General features: G+C 42.1%; 1 protein-coding gene across 6 annotated transcripts in view; it reads left to right on the forward strand.

Moving 5' to 3' along the window:
- LOC140205546 (centrosomal protein of 128 kDa) overlaps nt 1-21,478 on the forward strand; it is a 642,143-nt gene that overhangs the window by 280,108 nt on the left and 340,557 nt on the right. For all 6 annotated transcript variants that reach the window (XM_072273171.1, XM_072273204.1, XM_072273166.1 and 3 more), the window contains 2 exons: nt 2,972-3,973; nt 9,300-9,464. In XM_072273171.1, the coding sequence (XP_072129272.1) occupies nt 2,972-3,973; nt 9,300-9,464 (1,167 nt within the window). The remainder of the gene's footprint in view (nt 1-2,971; nt 3,974-9,299; nt 9,465-21,478) is intronic.

Genomic DNA, 21,478 nt, shown 5'->3' on the forward strand with positions numbered 1-21,478 from the left:
GTTAAGGACGAGGTTAAGGAGTACTTGGTGACACAGCACAAGATAAGACAAAATTGTGTTCCCCTTAAGGGAAAATCTTGCGTGACGAACTTGTTGGAATTCTTTGAGGAGATTACAAGTAGGATAGATAAAGGGGATGCAGTGGATGTTGCATAATTAGACTTTCAGAAGGCCTTTGACAAGGTGCTACATATGAGGCTGCTTACTAAGTTAAGAGCCCATGGTATTACAGGAAGGTTACTAACATGGTTAGAGCATTGGCTGATTGGTAGGAGGCAGCAAGTGGGAATAAAAGGATCCTTTTCTGGTTGGCTTCCAGTGACTAGTGGTGTTCTGCAGGGGTCGGTGTTGGAACCACTTCTTTTTATGCTGTATGTAAATGTTTTAGATGATGGAATAGATGGCTTTGTTGCCAGGTTTGCAGATGATACAAATATTGGTGGTGGGTCAGGTAGTGTTGAGGAAACAGGTAGGATGCAGAAGGATTTAGACAGATTAGGAGAATGGGCAAGAAAGTGGCAAATGAAATACAATGTTGGAAAATGCACGGTCATGCACTTTGGTAGTGGAAATTAATGTGCAGACTATTTTCGAAATGGGGAGAAAATCTAAAATTCTGAGATACAAATGGACTTGGGATTCCTTGTACAGAATACGCCGAAGGTTAACTTGCAGGTGGAGGCGATGGTGAGGAAGGCAAATGTAATGTTAGCATTCATTTCAATAGGTCTAGAATACAAGAGCAGGGATGTGTTGCTGTGGCCTTATAAGGCACTGTTGAGGCCTTACGTAGGCTCCTTATCTAAGAAGAGATGTGCTGGCATTAAAGATGGTTCAGAGGAGGCTCAAAAGGATGATTCTAGGAATGAAAGAGCAGGATGTGATGCTGAGGCTTTATAAGGCACTGGTTAGGCCTCACCTTTAGTATTGTGAACAGTTTTGGGATCTTCATCTCAGAAAAGATATGTTGGCATTGGAGAGGGTTCAGAGGAGGTTCACAAGAACGATTTCTGGAATGAAAGGGTTATCATACGATGAACGTCTGATAGCTCTGGATCTGTACTCGCTGGAATTTAGAAGAATGGGGGGGAATCTCATTGAAACCTTTCGAATGTTGTAAGGCCTAGACAGAGTAGATGTGGAAAGGAAGTTTCCCATGGTGGGGGTGTCTATGAAAGAGGGCACAGCCTCAGGATAGAGGAGCGTCCATTTAAAACAGAGATGCGGAGAAATTATTTTAGCCAGAGGGTTGTGAATATGTGGAATTTATTACCACAGGCAGCTATGGAGGCCAGGTCGTTGGGCGTATGTAAGGCAGAGCTTGATCGGTTCTTGATCGGACATGATATCAAAGGTTACAGGGAGAAGGCCGTTGGGTGGGGCTGGAGAAAGGATCGGCCATGATTGAATGGTGGAGCAGAGTCAATGGTCCAAATGACATAATTCTGCTCCAATGTCTTATGATCCTATGGTGATTGTAAATACTGCAGCAATGGTGGGATTTGAACCCATAGGTTTGAATTGATGATCTCTGGTCCAGAACTCTGGCTGTTGGTCCTGTAATTTAACTATAGCACTTTTGTATCCCAGCTGAGGACTGGGAATGTTTGACACCTCATTGGTGATCACTTTGTCAAGCTGTGGTTCGAATGTTATGCCGTGGATCAAACCGGACCATTGTCAAACAGCAAAGGCACTGCTCGTAAAGGAATGATTGTTTTCATTAAAGTTGCTTTATTGCTTCTCATCTAGTAACTGCAATATGTGGATTTAAAGATTTCAGATTTCTTATTTTCTATTTAAGTGGAATTCCACTTTGGCATTCCAGATTCAAGATTGTTTGTCGTTCATCAGTACACAAGCTTAAAGGAGAACGAAAGGATTGTTACTCTGGATCCGTTGTAACATAAAAAACATAATAAGCTTAAAGAGCACAAGAATTATAAATACAAAAGATAGGAAGGTGTTGATCAGCTGGACGGCTTGGGGGGAAGTAACTGTTTTTGAGTCTGGTCATCCTGCCATGGATGCTGCGTTGCCTTTTCCCTGATGGGAGAAGGACAAACATTCCATAAGCAGTATGGGTAGGCTCCTTCAAGATAATACTGGCTGTTTCTGGCACCTTCTGTTTTTTATGTCCTTGATGGGGGTAGGCTGGTGCTGATGATGAGTTGGGCAGTTTTATCAACCCATTGTAGAGCCCGGGTAGTTACTTGCTAAAATCGGTTCCTCTGGCTGGAGGACTAGATTTCCTCCAAATGTATCTGTCCAGTGCAACGTTTTCACAGTTTTTAAATAACAAGTCGAGCTTCTTCAGGCTGATTTTGAAGTTAACTCTGAAGTGTTTCCTTTGCCCACCAGAGGCTAAAATGTAGTCACTTGAGTCAAGTATGATGTCCTCCTAAGAGATTGTCTATCGGTGGATCCTCAGGTGGCTGTAGAGGGCAATCCAGGATCCACATATTCTGGTGCAGTCTGGGCACAAGTGAGTGGTGGCAGTTGTAGTGGTTGTCCATTTCTTCTTTCACAGCTTCCGCTTGTTCTCTGCAGCACAATGGAGGTTGTTTTCATATAGCACCGTGCCCCCTTGAACAGATTTCTTCCAGGTGTATCCATTGAGTGCAATGGCTTCTTTGATTTTAGATATAATATTGAATTTCTTCAGGTTGATTTTGATGTCAACTTTGAAGCATTTCCTTTGCCCACTAGAGGCTCACTGATATACCTTCAACTGAGAGTAAAGGATCTGTTTGGGAAGACCGAGTTGGGCATCGCAAGTATATGACCTATCATACTTGGATATGCTGTTTATGTTGGCCTCCTCCAACATGCTGGTGTTGGTGCGTCTGTCCTTCTAGCTGATCCTTAAAATATTTCATCACGGATATTCAGATGCCTGAATGGGTAGTTGCTATGAGTTGCTGCCAGCTGGAAGCAGTATACTGATGACATTTTTTTGTTGTGTCCAAAGGTTCTCAGCTCAGACCTGGCGAAGAGAGAGAAACAGCAGCTGAGGATGTTGAACCAACTTCAAGAAATCCAGAAATGTTATGAAGACTGCATGCAAGATCGTAAATCTACAGGTTTGGAAATTGCGGACTTATCCCGTCAATTAAAAGAGTCTAATGAAGAGGCTGAAAGATTCAGGACTCAGTGGAAAGAGGTCGAACTCCTTCGACAGGAGAGTGAAAAGAGGAGGGATGAATTGAAGATAAAGGCTCAGGAGTCCATCAGACAGTGGAAAGTGAAATGCAAGAAATTGGAGCGTGACGTGGAAAGGCAGAAGGAGGCTGTCGATCAGTGGATGGAACAGCATAACCGTGTGAGTAAAGAGAAAGATGCGCTCCAGGGGCAACACGATGCCTCCTTGCAGCAGATGGAGAGCCTCCGAAGGGAGCTCAATGATATCATCTTGAAACGAGTGCAGCAGGAAGAGGACATCCGAAGGAAGGACGTGGAGCTCAATGAGCTGAAGTCGAGGCTGCTGCACCTGGACGGTGAACTGCGGGATGCCAGGGAGTGTGTACGCAAGCTGGGTGCCGACGTGCATGAGGAGTGCATGTTGCACACTAAGGCCAAAGAGGAGAAGCAGCAGCTCGTGGAGGAACTGATGATGCTGAAGGATCAGCACGAGAGAGGCCAGGAGAAGCTCTTGGAAATGCAGCAAACAATCATCGAGCTGAATACCATTCGATCTGAGCTCAGTGCTAAACTGACTCAAGAAGAGAGCTCTAAGAAGGAGATTAAGAAGAGACTCTCAGAATCCCAAGTGAGGCATACCCTGGCCCAGGAAGAGATTGATTCCTTCAGCAACCAGCTGAAGTTGGAGAAGGATGCTCACAAAAAGGAACTTGCGGATGTCAAATCAGAGATGCAGAGTCTAAGAAATAAGCATGAGAAGAAAATGCAGGAAGTACTTAAGCAAGTTCAAGAAGAACGGGATAAACTAGAAAATACCATCAGTGCATTAAAGGTAAGGGCAATTATTGGTGAAAGAAGAAAAGGAACAGTGTTAATATTTCAGGTTAGTGGTTCTTAAGTAGAATTTCAGGTTAAAGTATTCATATTGCAGTATGAATACTTTTAACAGTGGGAAGGATGGATGGAGAGTACAAAGGGACTGTTATGTTAGGGTTGGAACAAGGTGGTTCAGATGATACAAGACTTCTAGAGCTCTCTAGTTCATAGACTACTCCTCCTCCCACTCTGCTTCTACTAATGAACCACTCCATGCTCACACTTTCTCCATCTCCATCGCATCTGTTCAGGTGATGAGAATCTCCAGTCAGTACTTCCAAGATGTTTTCCTTTCTTCTTCACCAAAGTTGGCAGGGCTCTTGGCTGCATCTCCTGTATCTCCTGCACATTTTCTCTTGCCCTCTTTCCTCCCAGTTAGAACAATAGGCACACACACAGGATGCTGGTGGAACTCAGCAGGTCATACAGCATCTAAGGAAAGGAATGAATGGTTGATGTTTCAGGTCAAGACTGAAAGATCGATGGTGACCTATTCCTCAGTTTTTCTCTGTCTACAATTGTTGCCTGCCTTTCCAGCATTATTTTAAGCCCTCTTGTTTCTGATTCCAGCAGCTGCTGTGTCCTGCCTGTCACAAATATAGAGACATAGCATACAATTGCACAGAAACAAGAGTCCATACTGACCTGATCTTCTGCCTAATCCCACTTACCTGCGCTTGGACTATATTCCTCCAGATCCTCCCACCCACGTACCTATCCAAACTTCTCTTAAATGTTGTAATTGAACCTGCATCTACCCTTTAAGCTGGCAGCTTGTAGCACACTCACACCACCCTCTGAGTGAAGACGTTCCCCCTCAGGTTCCCTTAAATATTTAATCCTGTGGGCATGCTGTGTTAGCACTGGAATATTTGGTGACACTTGTGGGATTCCCCCAGCACATCCTTAGGCTGCTTTAGTTGTTAATGCAAATAATGTTTTTCGCTATATGTTTCAATGTACATGTGAGAAATGAATTTATCTGAATCTGAAAGTGAATCTGATCTGCATTCACCCTATCTGTACCTCTCATAATTTTGTATAGTTCTAGCATGTTTATTTGTTTTTCTTTAATACTCTCTCTAATTTCCATTATTAATCCTATAAAAATGTCCCAAAAAGCATTTAGTCACTCAGTATTGGTCCTCACTCTAATCCAGAAATCCGCTTTGGTCTCTTCATCCTCCCCCACCCCGCTCCGATTGTGAAAACATGCTTGTTTTGGCACTTTTTCAGTTGTGTGGGGTCACTGACTTGAAATGTTAACTCTTTTACTTCCTTCACAGAAGCTGCCTGACTTGCTGAGAATTGCCAGCACTTTGTTGCGATTTCTGATTTATAGCATCTGTAGTTGTTTGATTTTCAAGAGAATTTGTTTTTGGTTTTTTTTATGGCATGGTTTCAGAATAATCAGATAAGTCCTTCATTCGATCAAATTTTGGGGAAAAAGTCAAAGAAATCATTTACGCTGTGTCTGCAAGATACCTCAGAACAGTTTGTGGCTGATAAAACACTTTAAAACACAGCAGCAGGATTAGAGCATTCAGCCCCTCAGACTGGTTTTATCGAAGTGAAGACCTTGTACCCAGCACAAACGGACTTCTGGAGGAACTTAGCAGGTCGAGCAGTATCTATAGAGGGAAAAGGAATTGCCAATGTACCTGATATGTCTTGCCTGTGCATCCAGCCTATTGTTTTCCACAACCTCTCCCAACTACGACGTGATCCCGCCTCTCAATGCACCTTTCCCTCCTTACTTCTTTCCGCAGGGATCTCTGCCTATGTGACATCCCGGTCTGCTCATCCCTCTCCACCTGTCCTACTTGCACCCGAGTAACTCTCCCCTGTAACCACAAGAGGTGTAAGATCTGCCCCTATCTCTCCTCCCTTACCACCATCCAGGGCCCTAAACAGTCCTTCCCGGTGAGGCTACTTTCACATGCATCTCCTCTGGCCTTACGTATTGCATTTGGTGCTCCTGGTTTTATTTTTTAAAATTTATTTAAAGATACAGCACGGAAAAAGCCCCTCTGGCCCATTGAGCCACACCAACCAGCAAACCACCTATTTAATCACAGGACAATTTATAATGACCAATTAATCTACTAGCTGTTACGTCTTTGGATTGTGGGAAGAGACCAGAGCACCAGGATGAAGCCCATGTATTCATGGAGAAGATGTACAAACTCCCTACAGATTGCACTGAAATTGAACTCCCAACTCCGAAACCCTGAGCTGCAGTAGTGATGTAGCTTCCTCTACATCAGTAAGGCTGGTTGCTTCACCCTGCACCTATGTTCTGTCTGTTGTGGCTATCTGGATCTCCCAGATGCCAGCCATTTTAACTCCTCCCCATTCCCACACTGCATGTCTGTCCTCGGCTTCCTCTACTGTCAGGATGAGGTTAAGTGTGAACTAGAGGAACAGCACGTTGTATTCTGCCTCGGTAGTCTATCATCCAATAGCTTGAACATTAGATTCTTCAACTTCCAATAAATTGCGCCCTGCCAGTCCTTTTTACTCTCTCAGTCTTTCCCTTTTCAGCTCCCCTCCTCCTGCTCTTCCCATTGGTTTCCCTCCCCAACTACTACCCTCTGCCTTCCCCATCTCCCTGTCTTGAATCCATGCTCTGCCTTCCTTTGTGATAAGATTCCAGCCCCTTATCACTTCCAGCTATCACGTCCCAGCTTCTGTTATTCTCACTCTCTCCTCCCCCCATCTGCCTATCACCCTTGCTGTCAGCTGGATTCATCTGTCACCTGGCAACTCTTGCTTCACCCCATCCCCTCATCGCTTTATTCTGGTTATCACCCTTCTACCTTTCAGGCCAGATGAAGGGTCTTGACCTGAAATGCTGACTGTCCATTTCCCTCCATAGCTGCTGCCGTACTCGCAGAGTTCCTTCAGCTTTTTATGTGGAGTTCCTTTAGCAAAATGCTTTTTGCTCCATATTCTAGCATCGGCTGTTTCTCGTATCTCCAGTTTGTCCTTAATTGAACAAGAAACTGTCAAGCTTTCAATTATTTATTTTATTGAGGTACAGGGTGGAACAGGCTCGTCTGGTGCTTCGAGCCACGCCACCCAGCAATTCCCAATTTAACACTAGCTTAATCGTGGGACAACTTACAATAACCAATTAACCTACCAATGGGTAAGTCTTTGGACTGTGGGAGGAAACTGAAGCACCCGGAGGAAACCCACACGGTCATGGGGAGAACATACAAACACCTTACAGACAGCAGCGGGAATTGAACCCCGTTTGCTGGTACTGTAAAGTGTTGTGTTAATCATTGTGCCACTGTGCCGCCCCAATTAACAACTGATTACTACACAGAGACTTAAAACTTGTGTTGACCATTGTAATATAGCAAAAAAAGCAGGAAATAAAGGAGTATATATGTTCTCCCCATGATCACGTGGGATTCTCCTGGGTGCTGCAGTTTCCTTCTACATTCCAAAGACATATGGTTTTGTATAGTGAGTTGTGGATGTGCTATGTTGGTGCCAGAAGCATGGTGACACTTACGAACTGCACAGCACAATCTTCATTGATTTGATTTGAAACAAATGACGGATTTCACTGTGTGTTTCAATGAAATGTGACAATTAAAGCTAATCTTTAATAAATACCAACCAGTTTGTGTGTATGAGAGCTGGAACTCGTTATGACAGAAACAATGAAGGTTTTAGTGAACTGAGACGCAAGAGAATGAAGATGCTATAATCTGGAGCAATAAAAAGGAAAATGCTGGAGGAACTCAGCAGCTCAGGCAGCAGCTGTGGAGGCAAGGGACAGTTGATGTTTTAAGCCCTGTATCAGCAAGTTTCTTGCAAAATTAATTTTCCATTCTTTAGAATGAAGCCAAAGAAACCCACTTAAAACTGATAATTGGTTTATTATTGTCACATATACCAAAGTATAATGAAAATCTTAGTTTTGCTTGCCGATCATTTCATCATATCAGTACATCGAGGTAGTACAAGGGAAAAGCAATAGTAGAATGTAGAATATAGTGTTAAAGTTACAGAAAAAGTGCAGTGTGGGTCGACAGAATGGTGCAAGGGCCACACTGAGGCACCTCCACCCATTAACTCACCCCATCACTTTTCATTACCTGTCACAGTCACCTGATGTATAGATACTCCTGTGCCTAGTGTTACTTTATGAACATACAAATAGTCTAGCTATAGAAGCTAATCTTATGTTTTTATATTTATTGTATTTCTTTACTGTGTTCTTTATGCTTATTGTGTTTATGCTGCATTGGATCAGAGTGACAATCACTTCATTCTCCTTTATACTTGTGTGCTGAAGAATGCTAGTAAATAATCTTGAATCTTGAATTGTGAGGTCAAGAGTCTCCCTTATCGAATAGACTTCCAACTGAGTTTAGAGTTTGAAGACAGTCTGACTTCTAATGAAAAATGTTTCAACCGCATCATATTGTAACCACACGCGTGTTAAATGCCCTCTTGTTTACTCCTGGACGTTGAAGAAGTGGAGATGGGGCAGTCACTTTCCATTGACAAACCAGATCTCAAGTTGAAATAATACCTCGCGTCGCCTCAAACAGCAAAATAAAATTTATTTAATACAAGGGTGAAACCTATTTCCCATATTATAATTTTAATAATAAAACTACATGCTCCATTGTGAGATTCATTGGTTGACACTTTCTGTAATATGACAGAAACAATGACTGATGTGTTCCATTTTCCTTTCTCATTAGTATAAATTGGACTTACTCCTGCATAAATTAAAAATTGAATACTAATCCAAAACTACACACACAAAATACTGGAGGAGCTCAGCAGGCCAGGCAGCATCTGTAGAAAAGAGTACAGTTGATGTTTCAGGCCGAGACCCTTCACAGTCTTGTTGAAGGGTCTTGGTCCTTAACGTTGGTTATACTATTTTCCATAGATGTTGCCTGGCCTGCTGAGTTCCTCCAGCATTTTGTGTGTGTTGCCTGGATTTCCAGTATCTGCAGATTTTCTCTTGTTTGTGTCTAATCCAAAACTAGTCATTCAATATTTATTGAAAACAGAATCACAATTGTAATTTGAGAATCTCAGCTGCCACGTTGCATTTGAAATATATTTGTCAGTGTCTTTTCCCCTTAGTTTACTTTTTTACATATTCACATAAAGAAAAGCATATTTTGTGAATGTGTTATTTCACTTTATCAAGGCTCGCAGAACTGTGTGATTATGTGGAGTTAAGTTGTAGTGTACGCTTCTGGAACTGTTGATCACCCAATTTGCCATGTTCTGCTTCTTAGGCTGAACAAGCAGAAGAGAGGAACTTCGCAAAAGCTCAGCGGCGCCAAGTGGAAAAGATGAAAACAGAATGCAATAAACTCGCAGAAGAGCTCATTCAGGGCGAGGCAGAAAACACCAAACTCAGGAGGAAATACCTCACACTGAAGCAAGAACTGGAAGCAAAGGTAAGAATTTCTTGAGGGAGAGAATCTGACCGAAATGTGACCGATGTAGCCACAGGTATGGCAGTTCGGAAAAGAAAAAAAAAACTATTGGTCACATTTGTGAACCAGCACCATAACTTTTTGTCGCAAATCAATGTAATCAGTATAGTGCTGGTGATGCATGTTATCAATCAGCACACATCCTCTCATTGTCATTGTGCTTCTCAGAATCATGCACTCTGTGTCTTGACCTTCCAGCAGGACTTAGTGTAGCAATTATTTACCAGAAGTCACAGCACAGAAAGAGCCCACGTAGATGAGCATGTCCATGCAAGCTTGTTCACTAAAAGTATTTTCATCTGATTTCCTTGCCCTTTGCCCTTGTATGTTAATATTCTTTCTTACCTGGTTCCTACCTAGTACCTAGTAGGTGGGCAGCACTGTAGTGTAGCGGTTAACGTAGTTCTTTACAGTGCGAGTGATTAAGGTTCAATTCCTGCTGTTTTCTTTAAGGAGTTTGTATGTTCCCTCTGTGACTGTGTGGGTTTCCTCCGGGTGCTCCACTTTCCTCCCACATTCCAAAGCTGTATGGATTAGTAAGGGTTAGTAAGTTGTGGGCATCCTACGTTAGTGCCAAACACATGGTGACACTTGTGGACTTCTCTCTGCACATCCTTGGACCGTGTTGGCCATTGCTGCAAGCAGCCTATTTCAGAGTATGTTTTGATGTAGATGTGACAAATAAAGCTGATCCTTAATATTTCCTATTGTTTAATTCCTTGCTGGTCAACTTTAGTGAGCAACCTGGTAATGCAACTGTCCAAGTTGATGTTTTGGGCTGAAATCCTTTGGGAGGACTGTAGAACAAAAAGCTGAGGAGTAGATTTAAAAGATGGGGGGAGGGGAGTGAGAAACACAAGGCGATGGGTGGTAAGCACGTGGTCAAAGAGTTGGAGAGCAGCAGGGATCACAGTGAGAGAGGGTTTCACTGAACTCCTGTCGAAGGGAAGATTTAAACTTCTTCAGGGTAGGAATTCCTGGAAAATCCCTGAGTTTTCTCCAGGTGTTCTGGTTTCCTCCCTCAGTCCAAAGATGTACCATGTAGGTTAATTTGTCTTGGTAAATTGTCCCTTGATTAGGTTAGGGTTAATGATGGTTGATGGATTTTGGGGTGGGGTGGCGTGGCGTGGCGTGGCTGGAAAGGCTGGAAGGGCCTACTCAGCACTGCATTGCTAAATAAAATAAAATAAATCAAAAAAATGGGGTCATGGACCATTCATAAATCTGATAGCAGAGAGGAAATAGCGGTTCCTAAAATGTTGAGTGTGTATCTTCAGGCTCCTGTACCTCTTCCCTGATGGTAGTAATGAAAAGAGGACATGTCCTGACTGGTGGAGATCCTTAGTGATGGATGCCGCCTTCTTGAGGATTCACCTTTTTGAAGATGTCCTTGATGATTGGGAAGGTTGTACTCGTGCATGACCTTACAGTGGCATCCAGCTTGCTATATATACAAACAACAGTCTCTTGGTCCCACCAAACTGCACCTTTATCTTATGAATATACACTCAGTGGCCATATTTTTAGGTCCCTCCTGAACTTAATGAAGTGGCCACTGAGTGTTTATTGTTGTTCTACTGCTGTAGCTCATACCCTTCAAGATTCGACATGTTGTGCATTCGAAGATGCTCTTCTCCACTCCACTGTTGTAATGTGAGTTACTGTCACCTTCCTGTCAATTTGAACCAGTTTGGCCATCCTCCTCTGACAAGGCATTTTTGCTCATAGAACTGACATTTACTCAATTTTTTTTGTTTTTCCACACCATTCTCTGTAAACCCAAGAGTCTGCTGTTCGTGAGGGGAGGGAGGGAACATTGACTCAGACCATGAGAGGCCTGTGTCGGGCATTTTCATGCCTTACAAGGCGCAGATTGGAAGTCTGTGTGGGGCGCCACTCCTCTCACAGACTAGAGCAATGTGTGATTAAGTGCGTTGCTCAAGGGCACAAACACGCTGCCACAGCTGAGGCTCGAACTAGCGACCTTGAGATAACTGGACAAACGCCTTAACCACTTGGCCACGTGCGTGAACATCTCAGCAAATCAGCAGTTCCTGAGATGCTCAAACCACCCAATAATCATTCCACAGTGAAAGTCACTTAAATAGCATTTCTACCTCATTTGGATGTTTGGTCTGAACAACAACTGAAGCCCTTGACCATGTCTGCATGTTTTTATGTATTGAGTTGCTGCCATATGATTGGCTGATTAGATATTTGCATTAATGAACAGGTATACCGAATAAAGTTGCCACTGAGTGTTTAGATCACTCTGCTTCCCTGACCCACTGAAATTCCACTATGATCAAGCCACAGCTAGAGTTGTTGTTTGACAGTTCAATAAACGACGCCTCAAGAAGGTGGCATCCATCGTTAAAGACCCTCACTTTCCAGGACATGCCACTGCTCATTGCTAACATCAGGGAGAAGATGCAGGAACCTGAAGATGATTTAGGAACAGCTTCTTACCCTCTTACATCAGTTTTCTGAACGGTTTATGATGTGTTCTAGTTTCTAGTTCTAGTTCTGGTCACTTTTTTTTGTTACTACTTTTGGGTGGATACTGTTGTATCCTGCATAGATACTTTGATAATCAATGTACTTTAAATCTTGAATCTTTGACTGTAAGCTTATAAACACTACCTAGCTATTTGCTCTCTCTTTGCACTACTTGTTTATTTTTATATATTTCTTACTGTAATTTATAGTACTTTTCTATGTATTGCACTGTACTGCTGTTGCAAAACAACAAATTTCATGACATATGTAAGTGTAGTAAACCTGATTCTGATTATGATGGGCAATTGAACTTAGGTCTGAATAGAGCCTGATTTTCATTGCCCCTGTCCTTTATCTTGGAGTGCTGAGGAAACATGCTGAAGGCAAATAAAACGCAGTTTTGTCTTTGCTGTGTGATCATTTGGACTACCTCACTTGAAAATAATCAAGGACATTCACTAACCAGAGGTTGGCTAAGGTACGAAGAACAAGATCCACTTTGCTTTTGGAATTCTGCTGAGTGGAGGATATTGATATCTTTCTAGTTAGCATGTGCATATTGGGTACATTCTGCTCTTTTTTTCTGATAGATTACAGAGCAAAACTTAATATTATATATTTAGCCAACATTTATTTACTCAGTGACTAAATGACTACTGCTTTCATAATGCACGAGCTTCATTAACTTTTGAGGAGCTGCATGCAACACAATAAATAATGAGTAATTATATTTTTTTCTGGAACCTTGGCTATCTGGCACAAGACAAGTGAATTTTCTTGCTGTCTCTCTATAATACTGCTCTTATAATGAGTTTCTATACAATTATACAAAAAATGTATTGTTAAATATTTATTTAATCTATTTTTTTAATTGTATGATCTTCAAGTACTATAGTGGTTGATATAGATTTGTGAAATCTTGTGAAACCTGGCTCATCACAGTATGGTAGCATATACGAAGGGGAATAAAGAGTCGACATTTTGGGCTGAGACCCTTCTTTGAGTCATTATTCTTGGGATAAAATTGGGAATTAGCAATTGTGTTCTATAGATTTCCAGCATCTGCAATTCATCATTGGTAACTTCATAGGCTTGGGTAACTTCCATAACATACTGTATGTACTTCTGTAAATTTATAGCCAGCTAGCTGCGAACCAATCTTAATTTGGATAATTAATTAACTCTAAGAAGTAATGGTAGGGCTTGACACTACACCTTTCCAGGTGCTTAATTCACGAGATGATGTTTATTTTTCACTTGGCTTGGTGAGATGGGGCTGTGTGCTGGGAAGGAGTGGATAAACTCTACAGATGTGACTAACATTCAAAATTTGTAGCATATAATCATCATATTACTGCTGGTCGTTTATAAGCACAGAACATAGTTCAAAGGAGATTTATTATCAAAGTACGTACAGTATATGTGGCCATATACTATCCTAAGATTCATTTTTTGTGGGCATTCCCAGTAGATTCAAAGAAATACAATAGAAGCAATCAAAAACTATACACAATGAAGGATAAATGTATAAATAATAAATACTTTTGAGAACATGAGTTGTAGAGTTCTGATAATGGATCCATTGGTTGTAGGATCAATTCAGTGTTGAAGTGAGTGAAGTTACCCTTGCTGGTTCAGGAGTTTGTTTCAGGAGCTATCTTCACGATGGTTGAAGGGTAGTAACTGTTCCCGAACCTAATGGTGTGGGTCCTAAGGCTCCTGTACCTCCTTTCTGATGACAGTAGTGAGAAGAGAGCATGGCGTGTGGGAGTCTTAGAAGAGAGAATAGCCTGGATGGTAGGGTCATTGAATAAAGCCCGAGTCTTCATACTTGCTAGAATAAATGAATCCTGAGACAATTGTAATTTTGTTCACATCCATTGTGGAGGTGTTGACATTTGAAGGCAGCACTGAGTATTCTCTACAATATTTTTCGATGGCTTTTCATTATAGCTTTGTTGAGTGTTGACAGTTTAACAGAGCGTGTGTAGATTAGTGTGTTAAAATAGCTTCATGTTTGACTGTTTCTTTAATTTGAGGGATGGCTTGAAGTGGCTGGCCTTTTTATGTGATTCACTTGTACAGAGAAATAGATATCTGGCAGTGATTACGTGGCAATGATTTCACTGAGTGGTTTCAGATCAAATACACAGTGCCATCAAACAACTGTTTGAAATACAAGATGAAACTAGCATCTTGAAATTACTGGCGTACTCATTATTTTCATCATGTATTTGCACTTGGCAGCATCTGCTTCATTCTGGTTTATCTTGTTTCGGGGTTGTACCGACAGTTCTTTCAGGAGATGCTGGCTCGAGTACATCATGTAATTAATATGTGATAATGTCCACACTGGAGGAATAATAACTGTGATATAACCACTGAAGCTTACCAAATGTTATAAAGTTGATTGCTGAAAAGCAACATAATGGATGCCAGGCACCATTTGTTATTCTTGGAATAAAATAGGGAATTAGCAATTGGGTTCTATCCTGCTAAATCATCCCCAAATGATACTTCTTCACTGTTTAAGTGGAAAAGTTTTGCCAGCAAGTCCATGTAATTTCTGATTTGTTATTTAAGCTTACATTCACTTACCTTTCATTACAAGTTGCATATTCTGCTGCTGGAATCACATGATGAGCCCACGCTGGGTTTCCCAGGGTTGCATTCAGAGTTTCCATCTTCATCATGCTGGGCCAGGTGCAGCCAGTGAATAGTCATTAATGTTTCCCAAGCACAGATTTCAGTACAATTATGGCAAGTTAGAGCCAGTTCAAAGGTGCATAAATTGAGCAAATCAAACTGATAAATTCCTTACTTCATTCTTTCTTTCCTTCCTCCATCTTTTCCTCCCTCCCTTTATCCATCATCATCCATCTATCTATCTATCAGTAATAGGACATTGCAGCTGAACAAACCCGTGCCACCCATCTGATCAATTAACCTACTAATCTGTACATCTTTGGAATGTAAAGATTTGCCTAAGAGGTTAGAATACCCAACCGAGGAACAGGCCATTCAGCCCACACGCTTTATGTTGATGTTTGAGAAACAAACAAATCTTCACTCATTTCTCTTCCTCATAGTCTTCCAGCATATCCCCTTTATTCCAATTCCCTTCATTTTAGACCATAAGACTATAAGGTATAGGAACAAAGTTAGGCCATTTGGCCCATCGAGTCTGCTGTTCCATTTCATCGTGGCTGATCCATTTTTTCTGTCAGCCCCAATCTCCCTCCTTTTTCCTGTATCCTCTCATGCTTTGACCAAGGATCTATCAACTTCTGCCTTAAATATATATAAATCTTGGCCTCCACAGCTGCCTGTAGCAATGAATTCCACAGATTCATGACTCTCCTGCTAACGAAATTCCACCTCATCTCCATTCTAAAAGGACACCCCTCTATTCTGAGGCTGTGTTGTCTGGTCCTAGCCTCCCTTGCCATAGGAAGCATCCTCTCCGCATCCACCCTATCAAAATCTTTCACCATTCGATAGATTTCAATGAGGTCACGCCCCCATTCTTCAGAATTCTAGTCAGTACAGGCCCAAATCCATGAAACGTTCTTCATATGACAAACCATTCAATCCCGGAATTAAGTTTTGTGAACCTCCTTTGAACCCCTTCCAGTATCAGCACTTTCTTTCTAAGATAAGGGATCCAAAACTGCTCACAATACACTAAGTGAGGTCTCACCAGTGCTTTATAACACCGGTCCCCAACTACCAGGCCGCGGACCGGTACCGGGCCGCAGAGCATGCGCTACTGGGCCGTGAAGGAGCGATATGAGTCAGCTGCACCTTTCCTCATTCCCTGTCACGGCCACTGATCAGCCATTACGCATGCGAGGTCATGACCCGCGTGTCATCTGTGTCAGGGTGGGAAGGCGATCAACTCCTCGAGCTTGCAAATGACGACGGGCTGAAAAGTATGTTTGACATAACATCTCTGTTGGCATTTTGGATCAAAGTCAAGGCTAAATATCCTGAGATAGCCACAAAAGCACTGAAAACGTTGGGTCCATTTCCAACATTTTTCTGCGAAGTGGAGTTTTCTGCAATGAATGCAACGAAAACTAAACTGCGGAATAGACTGGACATCAGGAACCCCCTTCGAGTATCGATGTCTCCCATCACCCCTCGATAGGACGGTATTGTTGCAGGGAAACAAGCCCAGGGCTCCCACTGATTCAGCGATATTGGTGTGTTGCAATGATTTTATATATTCATACGGGGAAGATATGTGCTGTGCGTTTAATATCCAAATGTTACTTAAAATGTTATGATGCTATTGACTTATAAGTGACCTATATAACTGTATAACAATTACAGCACGGAAACAGGCCATCTCGGCCCTTCTAGTCCGTGCTGAACGCTACTCTCACCTAGTCCCGCCGACCTGCACTCAGCCCATAACCTTCCATTCCTTTCCTGTCCATATACCTATCCAATTTTTCTTTAAATGATCATATCGAACCTGCTTCTGCCACTTCTACTGGAAGTTCGTTCAACACTTCAAGCTCCCTGATAATTGACTTATCATTATATCCATGCGAGGAAAATATACGCTCTGTGTTTAATATTAAATTCGTTAGATAAACCCTTTTAGAAACAAAATTGAGTGTATTACCCACTTATCACCTATATTCTGGTAGTGATTAACACCCACCCCCACGAACAGAATCGCCAAAAAGGATTTGCTTGGGGGCGGGGTGGGGGAATCGGCAGGTCACGATGCACATGCGCATTGGTGCCCGTGCAAGGTTTCATGGTCATTGTAGTCTTTTGGGTAAACAACGCATTTGACTGCTACTCTTGTCCGTTGGCAACCCTACTCCACCGCCCCCCCCCCGCCCCCGGTCGGCCAGTCCGCAAGAATATTGTCAATATTAAACCGGTCCGCAGTGCAAAAAAGGTTGGGGACCCCTGCTTTATAAAGCCTCAACATTACATCCTTGCTTTTATGTTCTAGTCTTCTTGAAATGAATGCTAATATCACATTTGCCTTCCTCACCGCAGACTCAACCTATAAATTAATCTATAGGGAATCTTGCACAAGGACTCCAAATCCCTTTGTGCCTCAGATTTTTGAATTTTCTCTCCATTTAGAAAATAGTCTACTCTTTTATTTCTTCTACCAAAGTGTTTGACCATACACTTCCCGACACTATTCCATCTGCCACTACTTTGCCCGTTCTCCTAATCTGTCAAAGTCCTGCTGTAGCCTCTCTACTTCCTGAAAACTACCTGACCCTTCACTTATCATCATATCATCCGCAAACTCTTCAACAAAGCCATCAACTCCATCATCAAAATCATTGTCATATAATGTGAAAATAAGTGGTCCCTCCACAGATTCCTGTGGAACACCACCAGTCACTGGCAACTAACCAGAAGAGGCTCCCTTTATTTCCACTTTTCACCTCCTGCCAATCAGCCACTGCTTTATCCATGCTACAATCTTTCCTATAATACCATAGGCTCTGAGCTTGTTAAGCAGCCTCATATGAGGCAAGTTGTCAAATGCATTCTGAAAATCAACTGATTCTTCTTTGTTATTTATGCTTGTTACTCCTTCAAAGAATTCCAACAGATTTGTCAGGCAAGATTTTCCCTTGAGGAAACCATGCTGACTATGGCCTATTTTGTCATGTGCCTCTGTGTACCCTGAAACCACATTTTTAACAATTGATTTCAACGTCTTCACGATCACTGTGCTCAGACTAACTGACTTACAATTTTCTTTTTTTCTACTTTTCCTCCTTCTTGAAGAGTGGGGTGATATTTGCAATTTTCCAGTCTTTCTTAGACTCAAGAAATTCTGTGTATGCTAGAAATCTTGAACAACACACAGAAAATGCTGGAGGGACTCTGCGGGGGTCAGGTAGTATCTATGGAAGGGAATAAACAGTTGGCGTTTGAGCTGAGACCTTTCATAGGGACTGTAAAGGAAAGGAAAGCCAGCAAAAAAAGGTAGGGGGAAGGGAAGAAGTACAAGCTGGCAGGTAGAGTGGTTGGGTGTGGGGGATGGGGCATGAAGTAAGAAGCTGGAAGGCTGAAAAAGAAGAAATCTGGAAGGAGGGGAGCCATGGAAGGAAAGGAGGGAGGAGGGAAGCCAGAGGGAAGAGAAAGAATTAGAGGGTAATCAGAATGGGGAATGGAAAAAGAGAAGGGGAAGGAGGGAGTAATTACCAATAATTGGAAAAATCAAAGTTTGTGCTGTCGGGTTGGAGGTTAACCTGATGCAGTATGAAGTGTTGCTCCTCCAACCTGAGTTATCTAGTTCCCACAGTAAGTTAAAATCTACTGGCAGCTTAGTTGATCCATGTAATGATGAGGAAAATATTTCTTTGTCTACTCCACTACTTTCACTGCAGCTATGAGGTAAAAAGCTGGGAGGAGACAGAAAGTCATAGAAAACTACAGCACAGAAACAGGCCCTTCAGCCCATCTAGTACGTGGTCAACCATTTAAACTGCCTAGTCACATCAACCTGCAACCAGACCATAGCTCTCCCTACTCCTCCCATCCATGTACTAATAGCTGGAAGATGTAATGGGCTAAAGATGAAGGAATCTGATAAGGAGAGGACAGTAGGCCATGGAAGAAAGGGAAGGAGAAAGGAACCAGAGGAAGGTGATGGGCACTTTAGGAGAAGAGAAGGGATGAGAGGGAGAGGGTACCGAGAATGAAGAGTGGATCTCTTCTTCTTTAGCTCTTTACATCTTCCACCTGCCACCTCCCAGTTTCTCACATCATACCCTCCCTCTCCACCCATTCATCTTCCTCCTCACCTATCACCTGCCAGCTTGTACTCCTTGCACCTCCGTGTTCCCTCCTTCTTATACTTACTTCAGTTCTCCTTCTTTTCTATAAGACCATAAGACATAGGAGTAGAATTAGGCCGTTAGGTTAAATGAGTTGGTTACGCAATTTGATCATGGATAATTTAGCTTCCTTCTCAGCCCCATTCTCCTGCCTTTTCTCCATAATTTTTGATGCCCTTACTAATTAAGTACCAATCAGCCTCTACTTTAAATATACCCAATGACTTGGTCTCCACTGCCTTCTGTGGCAATGAATTCCACAGATTTGCCACTCTCTGGCTAAAGAAATTCCTCCACATCTTTGTTCTGAAGGGATGTCCTTCAACACTGAGGCTGTGCCTCTGGTCCTGGCCTCTCCCACTACTGGGAACAACCTCTGCATGTCCGCTTTATCTAGGCCTTTCAATATTCAGTACAAATCAATAAGACATTCATCCACCCTCATTCTTCTAAACTCAAGTGAATACAGGACCAGAACTGAGTTTTTCCAGCATTTTGTGTGTCAGATGAGTTCCTCCAGCATTTTGTGTGTGTTGTTTGGATTTCTAGCATCTGCAGAATTTCTCTCGTTTATTAAATGTTTTTAATATGTTAACCTTTCGTTTTTGGGATCATTCTCTTAAACTTCCTCTGGGCCTTCTCCAATGCCAGACAAACTTTCATAGATATGAGGTCTAAAACTTTTACAATGCTCCAAATGTCGTCTGATCAATGTCTTATAAAACCTCAGCATTATAACCTTGCTTTTATATTCTAGCCCTATCAAAATGATATTTGCATTTGCCTTCCTCACTACTGACTTATCCTGCAAGTTTCGCCTTTAGAGAAATCTGTATTTGTTCCTATTCCATCTCTGATTACTGAATTGGCTCCCTGTTTAGAAAATAGTCTGTGCCTTTATTCCTTCTACCAAAGTGCATGGCCGTAGCCTTCCCTACTCTGTATTCCATCTGCGCAGTTTTGCCCATTCTCCTAATCTGTCTAAATCCTTCTGCAGACTCTCTGCTTCCTCAACACTGCCTGGCCCTCTATCTATCTTTGTACTACATGCAAAAGTGGTCATAAAAGTATCAATTGACATATAGCATGAAAAGTATCAGACCTTAGACTGACCCCTGTGGGACGACCCGAGTCCCTAGCAGCCAATCAGAAAACATCCCCTTTATCCCCACTCTTTACCTCCTGCCAATCAGCCAATCTTCTGTCCATGCTAGTACCTTCCCTGTAATACCATGGATTCTACCTTGTTTAACAGCCTCGTGTATGTCACTTTGACAAAGTCCTTCTGACAAGCCAAGTAGATTACATCCCCTAACTCTCCTTTGTTGATTCTGCCTGTTACCTCCTCAAAGTATTCCAATAGATTTGTCAGGTAGGATATCCCCTAATGGAAACCATGATTGTTTCAGCATATTTTACTATCTGCCTCCAAGTACTGTGAATGCTCATTCTTAATAATTGACTCTAACTCTTGCCAACCACTGAAGTCAGGCTAAATGACCTATAATTCCTGTTTTTGGTGTCCTTTCCTTCTTAAAGAGTGGAGTGACATTTACATTTTTCTGGTCCTTGTATCTTGTTTAGCAGCCTTCTGTAATTCAGGACTTTAGTCCTGATGAATTGTCTTGGTCTAACATGTTGACTGTTTACTCCCCTCCATACGTGCTGCTATAATTGTGATAAACCATATATATATGTTGTAACTGGGTTAACTGTCTGGACACATCCCTCTGCTGACTGCCCCTGTGGCTCCTCCCACAGAATCCTGTATAAAGGTGTTTCGCCTTGCCCCTCCCCCTCAGTCCGGGGGCAGACACTCACCGTGGAGGTCATGGAGGTCGTATTGTACAGCGAATAAAAGCCTTTCAGTATTTTACCAAACCTCACTCTTTTGGAGTTATTGAAGGTGCTTCAATAACGTTGAATCAGTTTTGTGAGTCTGGTAAGTGAGACAGAAGGCACTAACTTTGAATATATATATTAATAATTTATTGACATACAGTAAAAGTTCATGTTCCCCAAGTTACAGAAACTACAAAGCTGAATATTCAACAAACATACTTAGTTAAAAGCAAGCACAGAGCACACCTTTCCAATGGCCGTGTCCACTGCTTGCCTTAACAAAAGGAAAAGTACGAAGCTCCCACGCGTGCTCTCTATATACCCAAGATATTTGAAACAGGACACCAGGCTGTTATTCAATTGGAAAAGCAGCTGCAGTTTCTAAACCAGCCAATCATGATGGAAGCGACTTTTGACAATCAGAGTAAGCCATGATCCCCACAGGACAGCTGCCTGACCTTGAGAGCCCCTCCTGCACTTTATGTCTGTTGCTAAATGAAATTGTGGTTGGGATAACCGAGCTTCAGTGAAGTGACCTTTTGTTTTTCTGCAACTTACAGTCAGACACTGAAATTGCTGGTTAATGCACGATTATCGTTGATAAGTCAAAATCCTGACTTATTCAGTTACACAGGCAGCATCTGCTAAAAGAGAAATAGTGGTAATGTTCAGGTTGAATTATACTTTATACTTTATTGTCGCCAAACAATTGGTACTAGAATGTACCATCATCACAGCGATATTTGATTCTGTGCTTCATACTCCCTGGATTACAAATATTAAATATTAAAAATAGTTAAAATT

Source organism: Mobula birostris, chromosome 1 (genome assembly GCF_030028105.1).
Source record: "Mobula birostris isolate sMobBir1 chromosome 1, sMobBir1.hap1, whole genome shotgun sequence".
NCBI lineage: Eukaryota > Metazoa > Chordata > Chondrichthyes > Myliobatiformes > Myliobatidae > Mobula > Mobula birostris.